The sequence below is a fragment of the Zingiber officinale genome, chromosome 10A (genome assembly GCF_018446385.1).
Source record: "Zingiber officinale cultivar Zhangliang chromosome 10A, Zo_v1.1, whole genome shotgun sequence".
Lineage (NCBI taxonomy): Eukaryota > Viridiplantae > Streptophyta > Magnoliopsida > Zingiberales > Zingiberaceae > Zingiber > Zingiber officinale.
Window position 1 is genome coordinate 12,068,762 of NC_056004.1, and position 21,781 is coordinate 12,090,542.

The 21,781-nt window shown below is 38.1% G+C and overlaps 2 protein-coding genes across 2 annotated transcripts in view; both read left to right on the forward strand.

Annotated features, from left to right (window-relative positions):
• The window catches only part of LOC122026464 (NADPH--cytochrome P450 reductase 1-like), a 75,812-nt gene extending 60,532 nt beyond the window's left edge, over positions 1–15,280 (forward strand). The window contains exons 2-9 of the mRNA XM_042585209.1: positions 13,518–13,894; positions 13,967–14,026; positions 14,111–14,187; positions 14,270–14,327; positions 14,519–14,612; positions 14,947–15,016; positions 15,164–15,219; positions 15,276–15,280. Coding sequence (XP_042441143.1) covers positions 13,518–13,894; positions 13,967–14,026; positions 14,111–14,187; positions 14,270–14,327; positions 14,519–14,612; positions 14,947–15,016; positions 15,164–15,219; positions 15,276–15,280 — 797 coding nt within the window. The remainder of the gene's footprint in view (positions 1–13,517; positions 13,895–13,966; positions 14,027–14,110; positions 14,188–14,269; positions 14,328–14,518; positions 14,613–14,946; positions 15,017–15,163; positions 15,220–15,275) is intronic.
• On the forward strand, positions 15,185–16,597 carry LOC122026465. The gene is made up of 7 exons (XM_042585210.1): positions 15,185–15,355; positions 15,452–15,521; positions 15,622–15,834; positions 16,029–16,086; positions 16,161–16,170; positions 16,255–16,359; positions 16,463–16,597. Exons 1-7 carry the CDS (start codon positions 15,350–15,352, stop codon positions 16,595–16,597), a joined length of 597 nt encoding a protein of 198 aa, XP_042441144.1. The 5' UTR covers positions 15,185–15,349.
• The last annotated feature ends 5,184 nt before the right edge of the window (positions 16,598–21,781 follow it).

Genomic DNA, 21,781 nt, shown 5'->3' on the forward strand with positions numbered 1-21,781 from the left:
ATTCATGTGGTAAAATAGTGCATCATAATCTCTAGCAAGTCAATCTATTTATATCAAATGATTTCATTGGTGAGCAAGATACAAAAGTAGTCTGAGTATGACCTAAGTAGTAGTCCTCCGTGCTCAATGTGAAAGTGGCCTAGATTTATCGAGTTTCAATCCCTAAGTCTAGTCAAGTCATCATAAAATTATGTTCTTTATGCTTCCGGCGATAGGCACTTACCTGCCACACACAAGGTTCGTTCCCCACAAAAATACTTTGCATCGTCTACACAAGGTCTCAAAGGAATACTCAGTATCATGAGAAACATAGCATTCATTTCCCCAGTAACCTAACTCGGTCTCAAAGGGGTGAATTGCTAGTTTCCACTCAAGACAACTATTTTTTATCCCTTATATTTTTTTTTCTTTCTTTGAATGTTTACAAAGTATCAAACTTGAACAAACCTTCATTTTTTTTGTTTTTGGGATTGATTTTTCCAAATGAGCTTAAATGATCTGAGTTTATCCAGTAACCAAAATATAGTTGAGAGGTCACCATAGAAGCACAAGTACTAGTCCAATTCTATGAATCATGACTATTTTAGAGTTATCGACGATCAAAAATAGGCATAGTGTATAGAGGTCCTAAAACAAGGCCAATACTTAAACTCTTATAGTAAAAACATTGCTCACTTCATGCTATCATAGATAGAAAAAGATAGATCACTAAACATACTAGCACATGAACCACATAAAATCTAGAAAAGACGTGCTAGTATTTTTCAATAAGGAACAAACAATCATAATATGATATAGGATGCAACTATAAAAAAAAAGGAAATGTGCAAAACCTAAGGAGTATGACAAACACTAAACTGAACCCAAACATCCCCCCAGACTTAAACTTTTCATCGTCCCGATGAAAACTAGGGATGTAATGTGAAGGAAATTTATGATGTTTAGAGAAGTTACCAAGTGATGAGCTTCAAATGGTTGACGTTCATGTGCTTCAAGGTACTCCTCTATCCGATGCTCACATTCCTCCACAACCTTGAAATCTATGAAAGTAAGATAGACAAGAAAAATTAAGTAGAGGGTATGATTTATTATCAATGAAGTAAAAACAAACTAAAACTAAAATGAAAGCAAGATTGAACTTGGGTTGCCTCCCAAGAAGCGCTTGTTTAAGGTCATTATATCGACCACCTCATTAGATTCAGTGAAATCTCACTCTTGGAGGGGTAAGATATTTAATCACCCTCTCACCAAGGGCTCTTATTATGGAGGGAGCTTTCATCAAAAAGTGAAGAATAACTCTCTCCATCTTCGTCTTCTTGGAAATTCTTTCAGGAGGTCGAAGACGGTTCAGATCGAGCTTCCAATTATAGGCCCCAAGAAAATCTACACACCCAAAAGAAAAACATGCCTCTCCCAAGCATGCTATATTAGATAGAACTAGTACCTTATTAAGATGAACTGAGTATGTATCAAAAATTGAATCATTTCCAATAAAATCAATCATAGGTACCTCTATAATATTTTCTAAAGGATTGCTAGAAATACTAACCTTGCATTGTTGAGATATACCTAAAAGTTCTAAACATGTGGATGTGACTTCTTCAGAATTAAGCACTGGTTCTAGCTATGACTCAAGTGGTGGTGCTCTTGAAAATGGTGATTCTTGGGGCTTTGCTTCCATTGCACAAGTCCCTACACATTTATCATCAACCAATTCCATTCTTTCAACTTCCATAGTGTCAATTGGTCTTCGTCGCACGGCCATGTGGAATCCACACGGCCTCACACGACTTCCTCTCGAATTGAGTCACACGGCCGTGTGGGGTCACACAGTCGTGGCCTTCTTCGTCTCTATCGAGGTCACACGGTCGTGTGAATTCACACGGTCGTGACCTTCTCTGCCTCCGAAATGTTGACACGGCCGTGACCTTCTCTGCCTCTGGAATGTTGACACGGCCGTGCCATTTGGCATGGCAGTGTGTTGCTTGGCCATGGAATGATTAGCACGACCATGCCATTCGGCACAGCCATGGCCTTCCTTCTCTCGGGATCATTTGCACGACCATGCTAATTGGCACGGCCAAAGCACAATAATGGCCACACGACCGTGTGGCCTACACGTCCCAAGCTCCTGTGCGCGTTTTAGCTCTATTTTCTCTCCAAATAGCATCCTATCAATCAAAACAAGCAAAGAGCAGATCTCCGAACAAAATATACTGGAAGTATGAAATTACAAAGAAATAGGGTGCAATAAACATAGAATATGCTAATGAAATACAAGTAGATGTGCATCCAAACATGCATAAATGATCATAAGATCTACGCACATCACACCCCCAGACTTAAACCTTTACTTGTCCTCAAACAAAACCCACAATCTAGATTCATGTGGTAAAATAGTGCATCATAATCTCTAGCAAGTCAATCTATTTATATCAAATGATTTCATTGGTGAGCAAGATACAAAAGTAGTCTGAGTATGACCTAAGTAGTAGTCCTCCGTGCTCAATGTGAAAGTGGCCTAGATTTATCGAGTTTCAATCCCTAAGTCTAGTCAAGTCATCATAAAATTATGTTCTTTATGCTTTCGGCGATAGGCACTTACCTGCCACACACAAGGTTTGTTCCCCACAAAAATACTATGCATCGTCTACACAAGGTCTCAAAGGAATACTCAGTATCAAGAGAAATATAGCATTCATTTCTCCAGTAACCTAACTCGGTCTCAAAGGGGTGAATTACTAGTTTCCACTCAAGACAACTATTTTTATCCCTTATATTTTTTTTTCTTTCTTTGAATGTTTACAAAGTATCAAACTTGAACAAACCTTCATTTTTTTTGTTTTTGGGATTGATTTTTCCAAATGAGCTTAAATGATCTGAGTTTATCCAGTAACCAAAATATAGTTGAGAGGTCACCATAGAAGCACAAGTACTAGTCCAGTTCTATGAATCATGACTATTTTAGAGTTATCGACCATCAAAAATAGGCATAGTGTATAGAGGTCCTAAAACAAGGCCAATACTTAAACTCTTATAGTAAAAACATTGCTCACTTCATGCTATCATAGATAGAAAAAGATAGATCACTAAACATACTAGCACATGAACCACATAAAATCTAGAAAAGACGTGCTAGTATTTTTCATTAAGGAACAAACAATCATAATATGATATAGGATGCAACTATAAAAAAAAAGGAAATGTGCAAAACCTAAGGAGTATGACAAACACTAAACTGAACCCAAACATCCCCCCAGACTTAAACTTTTCATCATCCCGATGAAAACTAGGGATGTAATGTGAAAGAAATTTATGATGTTTAGAGAAGTTACCAAGTGATGAGCTTCAAATGGTTGACGTTCATGTGCTTCAAGGTACTCCTCTATCCGATGCTCACATTCCTCCACAACCTTGAAATCTATGAAAGTAAGATAGACAAGAAAAATTAAGTAGAGGGTATGATTTATTATCAATGAAGTAAAAACAAACTAAAACTAAAATGAAAGCAAGATTGAACTTGGGTTGCCTCTCAAGAAGCGCTTGTTTAAGGTCATTATATCGACCACCTCATTAGATTCAGTGAAATCTCGCTCTTGGAGTGGTAAGATATTTAATCACCCTCTTACCAAGGGCTCTTATTATGGAGGGAGCTTTCATCAAAAAGTGAAGAATAACTCTCTCCATCTTCGTCTTCCTGGAAATTCTTTCAGGTGGTCGAAGACGGTTCAGATCGAGCTTCCAATTATAGGCCCCAAGAAAATCTACACACCCAAAAGAAAAACATGCCTCTCCCAAGCATGCTATATTAGATAGAACTAGTACCTTATTAAGATGAACTGAGTATGTATCAAAAATTGAATCATTTCCAATAAAATCAATCATAGGTACCTCTATAATATTTTCTAAAGGATTGCTAGAAATACTAACCTTGCATTGTTGAGATATACCTAAAAGTTCTAAACATGTGGATGTGACTTCTTCAGAATTAAGCACTGGTTCTAGCTCTGACTCAAGTGGTGGTGCTCTTGAAAATGGTGATTCTTGGGGCTTTGCTTCCATTGCACAAGTCCCTACACATTTATCATCAACCAATTCCATTCTTTCAACTTCCATAGTGTCAATTGGTTGTGCTATCAAGAGAGGTGATCCTTGGGACATTTCTTCCATAGTACATGCCCCTACACTTTTATCTACCACATCATCATCATAAGTGGGGAAGAGTCTATGAACACTAATATCATCAGTAGAAGGATTAACAGCTTTATTAGAAATTTGTAGTACTAGTCGTAAAGCTAGGATCCCCCGCCGTACCATTATCTCTTCAAAATCTTGTATTGTGGTCTTTATCTGACTAGGAGTAGGAGTATTTGAGTCTTGGGAATCCTCCCAGTCAGTCCGCTCATCTGGTGGTGAATAATGTGGTCCATCTGATGATGAGTCATCCTGACACTCTGACTAACTCTGATTTACTTGAGAAATATGCTCAACATTTTGTATGCAATTGTATTCCAAATTTTGATGGTCCATCCTAAATTGATTGTAATGTTGAGGCGGGTTAGAGATCTCCTGTTGGAATAGTGACTACTCACTCTGCTCTGGAATTAGCTAGGGTTGAAGGTTCTGAATTTGATGATCTTCCCAGTCATAGCCATAAGTATCAAGAGCTTGCTCATAGGTATCTTGATGTTGAGGTTGACCCAAACACTGAAGTTCCGGAGTTATAGTAGTATTTTGGAAAAAATGGCAAATAGCAGCTGGATGAGATGTGCTACCACACACTCCACAAAGGAACTCAAATTGATCATCTTCTGAATCATAATATTCATTAATGGAAGATCTTGCGCTCTTGGGTGTGAACAATTCTCTTGAAGCATTGCTTGACATGTTAGTGCTCATGGATATTCAAGAAAAAATTATGAGAGAAAAAAAACAAAAAATGAAGAATTAAGAGCAAGAAAGAGAATGCAAAAACAAAGAAAAAGAAAAATTGAACCTTAAACTAATAACAAGAAATAAATGCAGAGTTTTAAGATAAAAAAGAAAATGTAGATTTTTTTTTGAATTATGAAAATGGAAAAACCAAAGCTATTCACAACTCTAGATTAACTAAGTTACTAATCTACTAATGTTAATGTGAACAGTCCCTGGCAACGGCGCCAAAAACTTGTTATGCAACCGTAAGTGTACGGTTTCGTCGTCAGTAATATATAAGAATGTCGAACCAAAGGGACTGTTGATTAAGCACTAGAGATGTCACAAAGTGAGTTATCTAGACGGTCAAAAGTTGGCTTTGGCACTTGCAAACTAACGAGAGTGATTTAAGAAAGAAGGAGAAGGTTGAGAAGAAGAAAGAGGAGAGAGAGAATTGACCTTTGAGGGAATTGAGCTTCGGAAAAGGGATTCTAGGATTTCGGTTTCATTATAATACTAGTGTTAGTGAGAGCCCTAGAGCCAATCATGTGATGATTGTAGTATCAACTTGATGTATCATATTCCTATATACTTATAAAGGCATTACTTATGGTTATTAAACTTACTTGTATTGATGCCAAATAACTAAGTATAATATCGTAATTGAGTAGAAGGTTCTTATCTATATCAATCGATTGGTTGAATTGATAGTGAGATGATATAGAGAACACTACTCTTAATCAATTCTAGTCAAGTATTAACTTTCAGGGACAATGTTAATGCAATGAGACTAGCATGTAGGTCAACTCGATGACTTGATCTCACAAGTCATGGATATAGAGATATCAAGTTGACACATGAGTATGCATTGGAGAATGTATACTGAATGATCCGCCATGAGAAAGTATCATGGATCATTATATGAGTGTCGTATACTCTCTCTTGTGACTATTAGTATGACTATGAATCCATGGACCTGAAGTCACCATGGTTCCCTAATAAGGAATTGCATACTTTAGCTTCGTCAAACGTAACCCGTAACTGGGTGGACTATAAAGGTGATTACTGGGTATGTAACAAATTATGCGGAGGGATGTGAGTGATGTAGATGGGATCTATCCCTCCTATATGATGGGAGTGACATCATAATTCTTGATAGAGTGAGACCACTAAGTGCATGGCCATACCCAAATGAGTCAATATGAGATATTGAGCTCATTTGATTAGAGTGAATCTACTTGGAGTTCAAGATTAAAATTGATTAGAGGATGACACGGTCCATGCCTCAATTGATCATTTTAGATGTCGAGGATAGAAGGACATTGTCACATATTGTGAGAGTCACAATTAGTAGTCACGAAGGTGATGTTGGATCTCAACATTCTTGTAACTTGGTAGTAATGATGTGTTGCTCGATACCACTCATTACTTATGTTTCTAAATGGGTTTAGGAGCATTGCCAACATTACAAGAACCTATAGGGTCAAACACAAAGGGTAATTAGATGAAGAATAGGTTCATATGATGGACTAAGAGGATTAGGTTCATGTGATGAACCAAATTGGATTAAGAGTAATCCAAATTAAACTAATTGAGTTGGACTCAATTTGATTCATGTGTTAAATGAGTCTAATTTAGACTTGGACTCATTGAGTCAATTTAATTCAATGAATAGAGATTCATTAAATTAAATTGACTTGAATCAAATGTTAGATTTGATCAACCATGGTAGATAAGAGGTCAAGTTTGACTTGACTTGAGAGGGAAGATGAAGGGTCAAGTTTGACTTGACCAAATGCCATATCATTTGTGACTTGGCATGGGGCCAGCCAATTATGATGTTCCACATCATCAAGGATAAATCAAGTGTGTGCCACCTCATGAGGAAGACCAAGAGCCATGACTCTTGGTATTCCATGAGTGGCCGACCACTTAAAAGGGGAATAAGTGCAAGTGTATGCTAACTTTAATTCTCTCTTCTTCTTCCTCTCTACTCCTCTCTCCCTCTCCTCCATTGCCGTGACCATCCAAGAGTGCTAGCACACTCTAAGTGGTTTTTCTCCATCTCTTGTCCATGTGGATACGTATAGAGGAGTGTACGCTTAACACTCTACGAGATCCGGCTACCGTTTGGACGAGCGAGGTAAGCGAAGGGCATCGCTACAAAGGTATAACTTCTATCATGTAGATCTAATGTAGATCTAAGAGAAAACTATGTATATTTAAATTTTTATCTTCGCACGGATCCGTGGGAAGAACATCTAGGTTTTCCGCAACGCAAAAAGCGGTTTTTGCGGCATGAAAGTTCCAACAGTGGTATCAGAGCCACGTGCAAAGCATATACTAGTTTTATTTGCAATTTTATCTAAAATTTGCAAATCTGTAAATTTCTGTAGATTTACTAAATTTTAACATTTTCATGAGTATTTTTCTCTTGGCAGCGAAACAACAAGTGTATAGTCACTTGGAGGTTTTCGGCCACTAAGAAAAAAATTTCCGCAACGAGTTGGTCTCGGCCAAATCGGTGATCTAAATGATTTTAGGTGCTCTAAGGTCTATGTAACACTCACAAAAATTAATTTTTTTTAGTAGGGGTGCTACCCCTAACCCCACAAGGGGAATTGTTACTTGACCTCGGCTGAAAAATCAACAAGCAAGATCGCCGCAAAGTTGCGGCTCATAAAGGATTGTTAGAATGGTAGTAAATTTATGAAAATTTATGAAAAATGCATATTTTGAATATGTGTGTGATGTGTTCATGGTTATGGCCCAAAAGACCCAATATGATTGGAAATTATGTGTTGTAATTCATAATACGGCCTGTGAGCCGTCATCTGGTTGTGATTGTTGTATTTTGTTACACGACCTGTGTGTCGTGCCCTCCTTCTTTTAGTATTCCTGTTGTAAAAGAATTTTAGAATCGAATTTAACTCGTGTTTCACTTTTGTAATGTACAATTGATGATGGAATTACAAGAAGGAAGCCGATGACACAAGGTGAACAAAGGAAGACCTTAGAGAAGGTGCTATCCCTAGGTTGACCATTCGATCTTCTTATTGGCTTCAGAGGATTGTAGAAGGGCCATAACCATGTCACATTATCTTTGTATATTGATATATTCTTTATGTGTATGTGATGCATGCTAATGTAGGGTAATTAGTGTTAGTTAGAGCCCTAGAGCCAATCATTTGATGATTGTATTATGGACTTATTGTATCATATTCTTATATAAATAAAGGCATTTGGTTTTTGGTTATTATGCTTACTTGTATTAGTGTCAAATAAACTAAGTATAATAATTTCCTTAAATAGAAGGTTCTTACCTATATCAATCGGTTTGTTGAACCGATAGTGAGATGATATAGGGAACACTACTCTTAATCATTCCTAGTCGAGTATTAATATTCATGAACAATGTTAATGCAATAAGACTAGCATGTAGGTCAACTCGATGACTTGATCTCACAAGTCATGGATATAGAGATATCAAGTTGACACATGGGTATGTATTAGAGAATGTATACTGAATGACCCACCATGAGAAAGTATCATGGATCATTATATGAGTGTCATATACTTTCTCATGTGGCTATTAGTATGACTACTAGTCCATAGACCTGAAGTCACCATGGTTCCCTACATAAGGAGTTATGTACTTTGGTTTCGTCAAACGTCACCCGCAACTGGGTGGACTATAAAGGCGATTACTGGGTATGTAACGAATTATGCAGAGGGATGTGAGTGATGTAGATGGGATCTATCCCTCCTATATGACGGGGGCGACATCGATATTCTTGATAGAGTGAGACCACGAAGTGCATGACCATACCCAAATGAGTCAATATAAGATATTGAGCTCATTTGATTGAGTGTGTCTACTTGGAGTTCAAGATTTAGATTGATTAGAGGATGACATGGTCTATGTCTTGTATTGATCAATCTAGATGTTAAGGATAGAAGGACACTTGTCATATATTGTGAGGAGTCACAATTAGTAGTCACAAGGTGATGTTGGATCTCAACATTCTTGTAACTTGGGTAGTAATGATGTGTTGCTAGATACCGCTCATTACTTATGCTCCTAAATGGGTTTAGGGGCATTGCCAATGTTACAAGAACCTATAGGGTCACACACTAAGGACAATTAGATGGAGATTAGGTTCATATGATGAACCAAGAGGATTAGATTCATGTGATGAATCAAATTGGATTAAGAGTAATCCTAATTGGGCTAATTGTGTTGGACTCAAGTTGATTCATGTGTTCAATGAGTCTAATTTAGATTATAACTCATTGAATCAATTTAATTAAATGAATTAGATTCATTATATTAAATTGGCTTGAATTAAATGGTTGGATTAGATCATCCATGAGAGAGATTATGTCAAGTTTGACTTGACTTGAGAGGAAGAGGAAGAGTCAAGTTTGACTTGACTTTATGCCACATCATTTTTGACTTGGCATTAAGTCGCCAATAATGGTGTTACACATCATCATAGTTGACACATGTGTGTGCCACCTCATGGAGGTTACAAATTCCCTCTTTAATGGCCACTTAATGCAAAAAGGGGGTTACACTTCTTGAGGTGGCCAACCACTTTTGTTGTGAATAAAAAATTCATTTTTCATTCAAGGCTCATTCACATCATCTTCTTCCTCAAGATCTTCTTTCTCCTCTCCCTCTTCTCCTTTGCCGAACCATCTAGGTGCTAGCACACCTATTGTTTGGTCTTCTCCACCTAATTAGTTCGTGTGGATACGCATAGAGAGTTGTCTACTTTGACAACTTGAGATCCGGCATCTCCTTGGACAAGCGGGACTCGTGAAGGGCACGCAACGAGGGTAAAAACTTTTTAACATATAGTTCTAGTGTAGATCTCTAGGTTGGTAAACTCGTACTCGTAGTTTTTCGAAATTTTATTCTTCGCACGGATCCAGTGGCGGGGTTTCGGGGTTTACGCAATGCGAAAAAGCGGTTTTTGCGGCTCGAAAAACCCAACAGTGGTATCAGAGCCACGTGCGAAGACTTGTACGAGTTTAGTTTGTATTTTTATGGAAAATATAGATTCTGTAACATTCTGTAATTTTATGTTTTTATGAGTATTTTTCTCGTAGAAGCGTAGCACAAGAGTTTCGACACTTGTAGGCTTCGACTACCGAGAAGATTTTTCCAAAACGAAAAAGTTTCGCCCCATAACTTTTTGGGACAGCGGGCTAAGGCGCTGTTGGATTGTTAAGGGACACTCGCGATGGTTAGATCGTGGGTAGGGGTACTGCCCCTGGCCCCGCAAGGGGATTCGTCCCGCGATTGCGCCCGAAAACCGCTAAACGGAATCGCCGGGAATTTTTACTCGTAAAAATTATAAAAATTATAGGAAAAATTACAGAAAATTATAGAAATATATAATTTAGAATTATATATCATTTTGTGATGGTCATGGCCCAAAAAGACCAATCTGATTGGAAAAGTGTTGTAATTCATATTTTGGCCTACGCGCCGTCATTTGTGATGTGCTTGTTGTATATTTGATTCGCGACCTGCGCGTCAAGCCTTTCTTTATTTATTATTGTTGTAAATTAGTTTAGACTCGAATGTAACTCGAGTTTCAAAATTGTAATGTAGAAAATTGGAGCGGTGGAAGGTCCACTCGAGACGGAGTTACGAGGAGGGCGCGAGCAACACAAGGTGGTCAAAGGAAGGAGCTTGAGAAGCTGCTGACCTTAGGTTGACCATCCGATCTTCTCATTAGCTTGAGAAGATCGTAGTAGGGCCATGACTAATCACAAATAATTTAATTAATTGCTTATGTGTGTATGTGATGCATGATTAGTAATTAATTAGTGCCTAATGATTAGATTAGATCTAAATCGTGTACAAGATGCACCCTTTCGATTAGATTAGATCTAAATCGAGTATTTGATACACATCGATGATTAGATTAGATCTAAATCGCATCAACTCTAATGCCTACCATACCGTGATACCTATCACTACCTCGATCACATGTGTTGTTGAATCTGCCAAAGCAGAGCAACACATATTATCTTGGTAGGGTACGGAGGGACAATCTTGGTCCCGCCTATCACCGCATGGGTGAGTACAACTCAATTAGATTGAGTAACTGGTTATCTCGGTTGGATCGAGTACAACTATAGGCATTCTTCCAACGGTTGGAAAGATAGGACATAAATCATATTTATATTAATTTTTGGGTGTATTAGCCAAATCTAACTCAAGTTTTAATATAACTGCGGATAATGATCCTATAAACAAGAGTTGCATAGAGATGTAATTGGTAATCGTTACCTACCGATCATACTAAGTCATGGGCGTATTAGCCAAAGCTAACTAAAGGGTTACTATGATGTGGATCTTGTCCCACATGAATTATAGAATTCAGTGGGAGCATCATTTAGTTAAAGGCCTAATTAAATGATTAATAATATGATATTTATTTTCTGTATTTTTCTATTGTAGAATTGCCATGACGTCAAACACAAACAACTTCTCCCTGCGTTCTTTCCTCGAGAAGGACAAGCTCAACCGAGCAAATTTCTTGGACTGGTACAGGAACCTGAGAATAGTTCTCACTCAGGAACGTAAACTGTATGTTTTGGAGCAGCCCATTCCGGAGGCTCCTCCTACCAATGCCACACGAGCTGACCGAGATGCTTACAAGAAGCATCAAGATGATGCATTAGATGTGTCTTGTCTAATGCTCACGACCATGAACTCTGAACTTCAGAAGCAACACGAGTTGATGGGTGCTTACGATATGGTTGAACATCTTCGTCAACTGTATCAAGGACAAGCTAGACATGAGAGATTTGAGATCTCAAGGGCACTATTTCAGTGCAAGATATCAGATGGGGCTCCCGTAGGCCATATGTACTCAAAATGATTGGGTACATAGAAAACCTACAGAGGTTGGGATTCTCGCTTGGCCAAGAGCTTGCCACTGACCTGATCTTGCAATCCTTGTAGAATAGATATAGTCAATTCATTCTAAACTACAACATGAACAAAATTGACAAGTCACTGCCCGAGCTGCTTAGCATGTTAAGAACTGCTGGGCTGAACCTTAAGAAGGTTAAGCCCCACTCTGTTCTGATGGTTCAGAAACACAAGGGCAAGGGCAAGCCCAAAGGCAAAGGAAAGTCCCAAGCCAAGGGCAAAGGCAAGGCACTGAAGCCTAAAGGAGGGGTCGCCAAGGATGCTACCTGCTTCCACTGTGGTCAGACCGGGCATTGGAAGAGGAACTGCTAAGTATACTTGGAGGATCTTAAGAAGAAGCGAGGTGAGACTTCCACTTCAGGTATATATGTTATAGAAGTTAATCTATCTATTTCTTCATCATGGGTATTAGATACCGGATGTGCTTCTCACATTTGTACTAATGTGCAGGCGCTGAGAAATAGCAGGGCATTGGCAAAGGGCGAGGTGGACCTACGCGTAGGCAATGGAGCATGGGTTGCTGCTGTTGCTGTAGGAACTTATCATCTATCTCTGCCCTCTAAGCTTGTATTAGAATTACATGAATGTTGTTATGTGACTGCTCTAACTAAGAACATAATTTCAGTTTCTTGTTTGGACAAGAAAGGGTTCTCTTTTATAATAAAGGGCAAATGTTGTTCTGTTTATTTAAAAGATATGTTCTATTGTAGTGCACCTCTGATGAACGGACTCTATATTCTAGACCTTGAGAGCCCTATCTATAACATAAATACCAAGAGATTCAAGTCAAATGACATGAACCAAACCTATCTCTGGCACTGTCACTTAGGTCATATAAATGACAAGCACTTATCCCAGCTCCATAAGGATGGTTTGCTGGACTCATTTGATTTTGAATCTTATGAGACGTGCGAGTCATGCCTACTAGGCAAGATGACCAAGACTCCCTTTAGTGGGCACAATGAAAGAGCGACTGATTTGTTAGGACTTATACATAGTGATGTATGTGGCCCTTTCAATGTCGCTGCTAGAGGCGATTATAGGTACTTCATCACATTTACTGATGACTTCAGTAGATATGGTTATGTGTACTTGATGACACATAAGTCTGAATCCTTTGAAAAGTTCAAAGAATTCAAAAATGAAGTACAGAACCAGCTTGCACTACAACAAAAATCCTCATAGACATCAGTGGAACAACAATGGTTTTAAGCAAAAACTGATGTCTTTGAGTATTTTACACGGGTTTTTCCAAAAATCGGTGTCTATGAGTGCAGATTTTCGCTCATAGACATCAGTTTTTTTAGCCGATGTCTATGAGCATCCATTTTTCATTAAAAGACACCGGTTTTAATAGCGGTTTTTAAAACTGGTGTCTATGATAATTTTCATGTTCTATCTACGAAATCGGATAGTAAAAAACTATTGTTAAAAGTGATGCTAATGAACCAAAATAAAATAATTTAATTTTCACACCAGCTAAAATTTTCAACTCTTCCCTCTAACCTAAACCTATATGAAGCCGTCCACGGGAGGTAGAGAGAGAGCCATCTTCGGGTGACTCACCTTCTCCGCCTCTATCTTCTCCTCCCCTCCCATCGCCGACCCAATCTCGACCTCCTTCATTCTCCCAATTCGAAACTGACAGAAACAGAGATTGGAGATCTGTGCTTCCGATTAACCGCTCGATCCGCCAAGATACAGATAGGTTTCGAGAAGGCGTCGTCCCTTGATCTCTTGTCGGTCGTCATCGCCTCCCTCTCAGACGGATATGGGCTCGATTCCAGCACCGGGGATGCGTTCGTGGAGAACCGGCTGCTGATCGCCGTCCTGAGCATCGTCATCGCCGTGCTTGTCGGTTGCGTGGCAATCTTCTTCGTCTGGCGATCGAGCGGAAGGAAGCTCGCCGAGCCGCCGAAGCCGCTAGTGGTGAAGACCCAGATGGATACAGAGGAGGACCAAGGGAAGAAGAAGGTCACCGTCTTCTTCGGGACGCAGACCAGGACGGCTAAGGGGTTCGCGAAGGTTAGGGTTTTTATCCGAGTAGTTCATTTTTTGAATTTTTCTCCCATGATCTTAGATTTTCCCCCCTTCTAGGCACTGGCTGAGGAGGCAAAAGCACGGTACCCTAATGCCATATTTAAAGTCATGGATATCGTAAGATTATCTTCCTTCTGTTTCAGATAATTGGAAATACTACTGATTAATTGACTGATCTGTAGTTAGTTTCCTCAATTATAGGATGAATATGCTACTGAGGATGATGAGTACGACGAGAACCTGAAAAAGGAGAGCTTGGCTTTGTTCTTCTTCGCTACGTAAGTTGAAGGCCAGGAATTTTTTGTTTTTATAAACGAACAGTTTCCTCAAAGTTCGAGCTGATCCCTTTATTTTCTTTAGGTATGGAGATGTTGAGCCTACTGATAATGCTGCCCGGTTCTACAAATGGTTTAAAGAGGTTCTGGAAACATGCACATTTAGTTAATCTATTCTACCAATAATCCTTTTGCCTTGATCGATTGCTGATTATTAGTTTTTATAGGGGAAAGAGAGAGGAACCTGGTTGGAAAATCTTCAATTTGGTGTGTTTAGTTTGGGCAATCAGCAATATGAACATTTTAATAAGGTTTGGCATGATGAAATTGTCAGTATTCTTTTTGTGGGAATTGCTTGGCTGATATATTTGTGTATTGTGTCCTTGCAAAGGTTGCTGTGGTGGTCGATGAACTGCTTCATGAGCAAGGTATATAGTTGATTTATTTAGTTTTTGATTTGACTAAGTCACGTATGCTCCTAAAGCTGATTTTAAATCCTATCTTCAGTTGCAAGCTCAAAGTTCATGCATTTCATTTTTCTAGAGAATTTAACTTGTTTTGTAGACTAATTGTTACTCTAAAAACTTGTAAAGTCAACATGGTATGAGGAGTTACTAAGAAACAGTTGAGTAGTCATGTTATCTGTGAGTTTCATACATACAACTGTAATGTAGTAGTCATGTGCAAGTTTGTAGATGTGTTTAATGAATTTAAGCATCATTCGTACTTGGATATTCTTCTATATTTTTTTCCTCTGCATAGGCGCCAAGCACATTGTCCAAGTGGGGTTGGGAGATGATGATCAGGGTATTGAGGATGACTTCTCTGCATGGTATGTAGTATCAGCAAACTTTTATGCATGCCATCCAAATTTCAATGTCGGCTTCTGCTATTTTTTAGTTTTCTATTTTTTTTCTCTTTTGCCCATCATTATCTCATTACTCCTTTGTGGAATATGAAATATCAACTGTACTTTTAGGAGGGAGCTTCTTTGGCCGGAGTTAGATAAGTTACTTCAGGATGAAAATGAGACAGGTGCATCTACTCCTTATACAGCTGCCATTCCTGAATACCGGGTTGTATTTGTCAAGCTTGAAGAAGTTCCATATCTGGACAAAAGTTTGAGTTTTGCAAATGGCCATGCTATTCATGACATACAACATCCATGCAGGTAGAGATGCTCTTTACAAAGACAAATCTGTTGGGTTACTCTACAAGCCTTTGTTGTCATTGCTAGCCTTTTGACATCCTTTGGTATTCATGCTAGCCTCTTGGTTCATCTTCAAGTCAGATGTATATGAATGCTTACTCTGTGATGCCAAAATTTGACTGTCTTGGTAATAATGCTAAAAGAATATAGCTTTGCTGAACTCCATTTTGCTTCATCATGCTTTAGTTATTCAGATGGTATAGCTAATTTACTCCTTCAGCACACAGTTTTATGGAAGGTGGCTGGAAAACTAATCATGCCAAAACCAAAGGGCTTAACATCTGAGATTAAAAAAGCTCCGTCATCTGGACTTAAGTGGTCCTTTTCTCCTGGGACTAACCTGCTATCAGGTGGTGCTGCAAAACTTGAAAAAGAGTCTAGGCAAAAACTAAATGAGTTTTCCAAGGAACTTAGAACATTCAGAAGTGTTGACTTGTCAGGTTAGCACACTAAACTTGTTAGAATGTATCTACAGCAAGTGATTACAGTTGTTCACTCTATAACTGATTATTTCTAAATCTAATATCTGGTAATGAATATGCTGAGATAACTTTTTCAGGGGATTAAACTTACATTTACTTTACCAAGGTAATGGAATACTTGTAGATATTTAACAAATTCATGATTCTATTAGGTCGTAACTTTGGTGATGATGGTCTGTTTTTTCTTGCTGAAAGCCTTGGTTACAACAGGTTAGTTCTTTTCCTTCCTTTTCCATAACCTTACTTTTTTTCTTGTTCCTACTTGTAAACTATTACTGAACCAGACTCTTAAAGGTATGACATTACTAAAGCAAGACATTTAAGCATAACTTTTTTTAGTGTCGTTTAGCATCTCATTAGTTTTTTTCCATGTCTCAGGCAGTAGAGGAAGTTGATTTTTCTGGCAATGGGATTACAGCAGTTGGCCTAAAGGCACTTGATGGTGTTCTTCAGACGAATACCATGCATAAAACTACAGTTTCTGTGAGATAATCAAGACTCTTTCACATGCCCACAGTTTTCCCTTTTGTTTTTCGGGAAATGAAAGCAAATTAGAATACTAATTCTGATCACATTCTTTTTGCAGTTCAACTTTGGGCTTCTTCCTCCACCGGCAGCCAGTGACAAAGCCCTCACAGAACCTTACTTGTCAATATGCCCGAGTGCTAGCCGCCGCAAAGATCATGGTACCAACAAATTTAAACAATGTCCTACAGTTTAAATGTTCAGATGTATATTTTACCTTCTCTTTTCCCCCCCTCCAAATGTAACTTTCATGTTCCAGGAATGCATCCATGGTTTTTGAAAGCGCTTGAACTAGCAGTGGATCAAATATATTTATGGTAACTGGTTCTTCAGCCAATTATCTACACTAAGTGATTCCTTAAAATTGTTTGGTATTAACGCACAACAAATAAAATTGTAATTTAGCACGAAAAGATGATTGTAATTTAGTTTTCATTTCTTATGAAATTTGCATCAAGTTACCTTGTTTATTTTTTTGGATTTGTTTATCAGTTTAGGTGTTGGACTGAGGCACAGAATTTCGATATTCAGTTTCTTATTTCTTTTGGCGAATTTGAATCAGGATAGGATACAAATTGCTAGTTCTTTAATACTCATGAAATTCAATGCATGGCTACATTGTTTATTGTTGAATCTCACTGTCCCAAAATTATCACTTAGTATTAGTCACTTTGTTAAGATTAAGAGAATTATACTTTTCAAGTAACATTTATTTCTTCTTTGTCATCTATTACCAGCATATTTTTTGTTTTTATAACTTTTGTCAAAATGAGTAATTTAACATTTTTTGGGTATTGATTTTGTTTTCTTTATGTGTTTATTTCTTAATAATTTTTCTCATTGACCAAGAAGTTTTTGGACATGTTATTTTACTTTACATTATTCCTATTTCTTTTCATTAGATGTTGAGATTGTGGAAATTTCCTATGCAGTGTCTTTCAGATATTTTGAAGGTGAATGGATGTATTCAGAAACTCCAGCTAAACAGTTCAGGTATTGGAGATGAGGTTGTTTAATTTTACTTGTTGCAAGTTCCGGTTGTTTGTTTCTTGAGGAAGAAAATGATTCTTGATTCTGGTAAAGTCTCAATGCTAAATATGTTATCTAGGGTGCAAGGGTTATTGCAGATATGCTGAAAGAAAATCAAACTTTACGTGTACTGGAACTTAACAATAATATGATTGAATATTCTCTATGACCTTATTCTTGGGCAATTTTTCATGTTTTTTATGAAATTCCTAGATCTTTTACACTTTGTTTCTGGTGTCCTTACTCCTTACACCTTATTTCCATGTGAAATTTTATAGGGTTTTGTAAGTCTTGCTGGAGCACTAGTTGAGAATAAGGCAATTCGATCTATACATCTCAAGCTAATAAGACTTACACACACTTAGATTTTCTATCCATGCAGTTCTTTCTTGCAGATTTAATTTCTTCATCAGATATGTTGGCTTTCCAGTATTTATTGATTGTACTACTTCTCAGCAATTATGTAAAACTATATTTCTTCTTTTTTAGGAAAAATAACACTTCTAGATATTGGCAACAATGAGATTGGTCCCAAAGGCGCCTTTAGCATCGCTGAGTTTGTTAAGAAAACTAAGTCCTTGCTATGGCTGAATCTTTACATGAATGACATTCGCGATTAGGTGTGGTTATTGACTATTGTTGCTTTATGCTCTGTTGCTTCACTTCTGAAACATAAATTATCATCTAAGGTGCATATATATATCTCATTGGAAATCATATAAATGAATTGATGTTACTCATCTTTATTGCTGCTGAGGAATTTATTTACTTTCCATGTACTCTTAGTGATAAAAGTGAATTTATTATTTGTAAACTAAAAGTGAATTTATTTACTTTCCATGTACTCTTAGTGGTAAACAGTTATGCAATTTGGGTCGACTACTAATGAATTTCATTTGAAAGATTAAATTGTTGTTTATGAAGTTAGATTAAAATTTTTGGTTTGGATTATATTAAGTTCCCAGGAATGATAGATCTACACTATATGATGTGGTTGAGATAAATTATGAATATTTTTCTTTTTAAACATTCCAATTAGTCATCTTGTTACTTGGTGCTCTTACTACTTTTTCAACTATGATTTTTAGTCTTAGTTTATTAATATATTATTTATGTGTTTTTACAGTTTACAAATCTCAAGTACTCTAGAGTTGAAATTGATGAAGTGCGGTTCGAGTGGATTGAATGCATGCGAGATTACATTTGAGTAGATTATTTATGTATTTTAAATACATAAAAAAACCACATGAAGATTATTTATGGATACTGTTGTAAGAAGATTATTTATGTAATTTGTGAATATTTGTGTATTTTATGGATACAGTTGAATGAATAATATTTGTGTAATTTGTGAATATTTGTGTATTTTTTTGGTTAATGTCGATTTTTCATTGTTTCGGAAATCAAATTTGTGCTGTTAAAAAATACTAATATTACATCAGTTTTCCACCGCTGTAAAACTAGTGTTATTAAATAATATTACATCGGTCATTTACTGCTACCAAAACTGTTGTTATTAACATACAATATTACATCGGTTTTACACCGTTGATGAAACGATGTCGTTAATTGATACTACACCGGTTAATAACCGATTCGAAGACCGGTGTCGTTAAGTGATACTACACCGGTTTTAACTCGATGTTTAAACTGGCAGACTTTTTACATCGGCTTCATAGACATCGGTCGAAAATGAAATAGACACCGGTGGAAAACTGATGTCTATGAGGGTTTTTGTTGTAATGTTGGCAAGAGTATTAAGATACTTCGATCAGATCGAGGTGGAGAATACCTTAGCCATGAGTTTCGTGACGATCTAGCTGAGTGTGGGATTCTATCCCAACTCACTCCTCCTGGAACACCACAGTGGAATGGTGTATCCGAAAGGAGGAATCGTACCCTATTAGATATGGTAAGGTATATGATAAGTCACACAGATTTTTCGACATTCCTTTGGGGCTATGCTCGAGACACGGCAGCTTTTATACTCAACCGAGTTCTATCCAAGGCCGTGATAAAGACACCATATAGGATATGGACTGGGAGAGATCCCCAGGTGTCTTTTATGAGGATTTGGGGTTGTGAGGTTTACGTTCGACGTCAAGTCTCAGATAAATTAGGACCCAAATCCGACAAGTGCTACTTTATAGGATATCCCAAGGAAACTAAGGGATATTACTTCTACATTCCCAGTCAGCACAAGATAGTTGTGGCAAAGACTGGGGTCTTTCTAGAAAGGGACGTTGTTTCTAGAAAGACTAGTGGGAGTACATACGATCTTGAAGAAGTTCAAGATGCGGATCCTAGCACTGAAGCCTTGAAGGAAGTTGAGATGGAACCACAAAGTGTTGTGGATGATGTTGTTCTACAAGGAGTTGAGGAACAATAACCAGTTCAAGTAGACATACCTCTTCACAGGTCTGATAGGTTACGTCGTCAGCCTGAGAGATACTCATTTCTCTTGTTTGACCATGATGACATTGTGCTCATAGAAGATGAGCCTACCACCTATCGGAAAGCTGTGATGAGACCAGATTCCGAGAAATGGCTAGAGGCCATGAGATCCGAAATGGAATCCATGTATACCAACCAAGTATGGACTTTGGTTGATCCACCTGAAGGGGTAAAACCCATAGGGTGTAAGTGGGTCTTTAAGAGAAAGACTGAAATGGATGGACTTATCTATAAGGGTCCCTTGGTAGCTAAAGGTTTCAAGCAGATTCATGGTATTGACTATGATGAAACCTTTTCTCCAGTAGCGATGTTTAAGTCCATTCGGATCATGTTTGCTATTGCAGCTTACCACGATTACGAGATCTGGCAGATGGATGTCAAAAATGTGTTTCTTAATGGAAACATACTCGAGGATGTGTACATGACACAACCTGAGGGTTTTGTAGATCCATAGCATACTAGCAGAGTATGCAAGCTGCATAGGTCTATTTATGGACTAAAGCAAGCTTCTCGGAGCTGGAATCTTCGATTCGATGATGCAATCAAACAGTTTGGTTTAATCAAGAATGAAGATGAACCTTGTGTCTACAAGAAGGTTGTAGGGGACATAGTTATCTTCCTCATATTGTATGTGGATGACATACTGCTCATTGGGAAAGACATCCCTTTGCTACAGTCTGTCAAGACTTGGCTAGGGACATGTTTCTCAATGAAGGACTTAGGTGAGGAATCCCACATTCTAGGGATACAAATCTATAGAGATAGATCTAAGAGATTGCTTGGCCTAAGTCAGAGTACATACATTGACAAGGTACTCCTTCGGTTTGCCATGCATAACTCCAAGAAGGGATTTCTGTCAATGTCACATGGCGTGAGTCTTTCGAAGACTCAAGGTCCCTCTTCTAGAGAGGAGAGAGACCACATGGATCAGATCCCTTATGCCGCAGCCATAGGATCTATCATGTACGCCATGCTATGTACTCGACCTGATGTCTCGTATGCTTTGAGCATGACGAGCAGATACCAGTCAGATCAAGGTGAAAGTCACTGGATAGCGGTCATTGGATAGCGGTCAAGAATATTCTTAAGTACTTAAGAAGGACTAAAGAAAATTTCTTGATATATGGAGGCAATGATGAGCTAGCTGTAAAGGGTTGCAGTGATGCTAGCTTCCAGACCGACCAGGATGATTATCGATCGTAGTCAGGGTTCATGTTTTGTATAAATGGTGGTGCTGTGATCTGGAAAAGTTCGAAGTAGGACACAATTGCTGATTCTACAACAGAGGCCGAGTACAGTGCTGCATCAGAGGCAGCAAAGGAGGCAGTTTGGATCTGCAAGTTCATCACTGAACATGGGGTGGTTCCTAGCATTGCTGACCCTATTGCGCTCTATTGTGACAATAATGGAGCTATAGCACAGGCGAAGGAACCTCGCTCACACCAGCAGACAAAACACATACTACGGCGCTTCCATCTCATTCGAGAGATTATCGAGAAAGGAGATGTGAAGATTTGCAGAGTACCCATAGAGGCTAACATCGCAGATCCCTTGACCAAGGGTTTGGCACAGAGAAAGCATGATGGTCACACTAGGTCATTAGGGCTTAGAGCCTACACTGATTGGCACTAGTGCTAGCGGGAGATTGTTAGTTAGAGCCCTAAAGCCAATCATTTGATGATTGTATTATGGACTTAATGTATCATATTCTTATATAAATAAAGGCATTTGGTTTTTGGTTATTATGCTTACTTGTATTAGTGTCAAATAAACTAAGTATAATAACGTCCTTGAGTAGAAGGTTATTACCTATATCAATCCGTTAGTTGAACCGATAGTGAGATGATATAGGGAACACTACTCTTAATCATTCCTAGTCGAGTATTAACATTTAGGG

Coding starts and splice junctions, on each gene's coding strand:
- LOC122026465 (XM_042585210.1), top strand. Junction 15,522..15,621: donor GCCAAAATTTGACTGTCTTG/GTAATAATGCTA, acceptor TTCAGCACACAG/TTTTATGGAAGGTGGCTGGA. Junction 15,835..16,028: donor CAGAAGTGTTGACTTGTCAG/GTTAGCACACTA, acceptor TGATTCTATTAG/GTCGTAACTTTGGTGATGAT.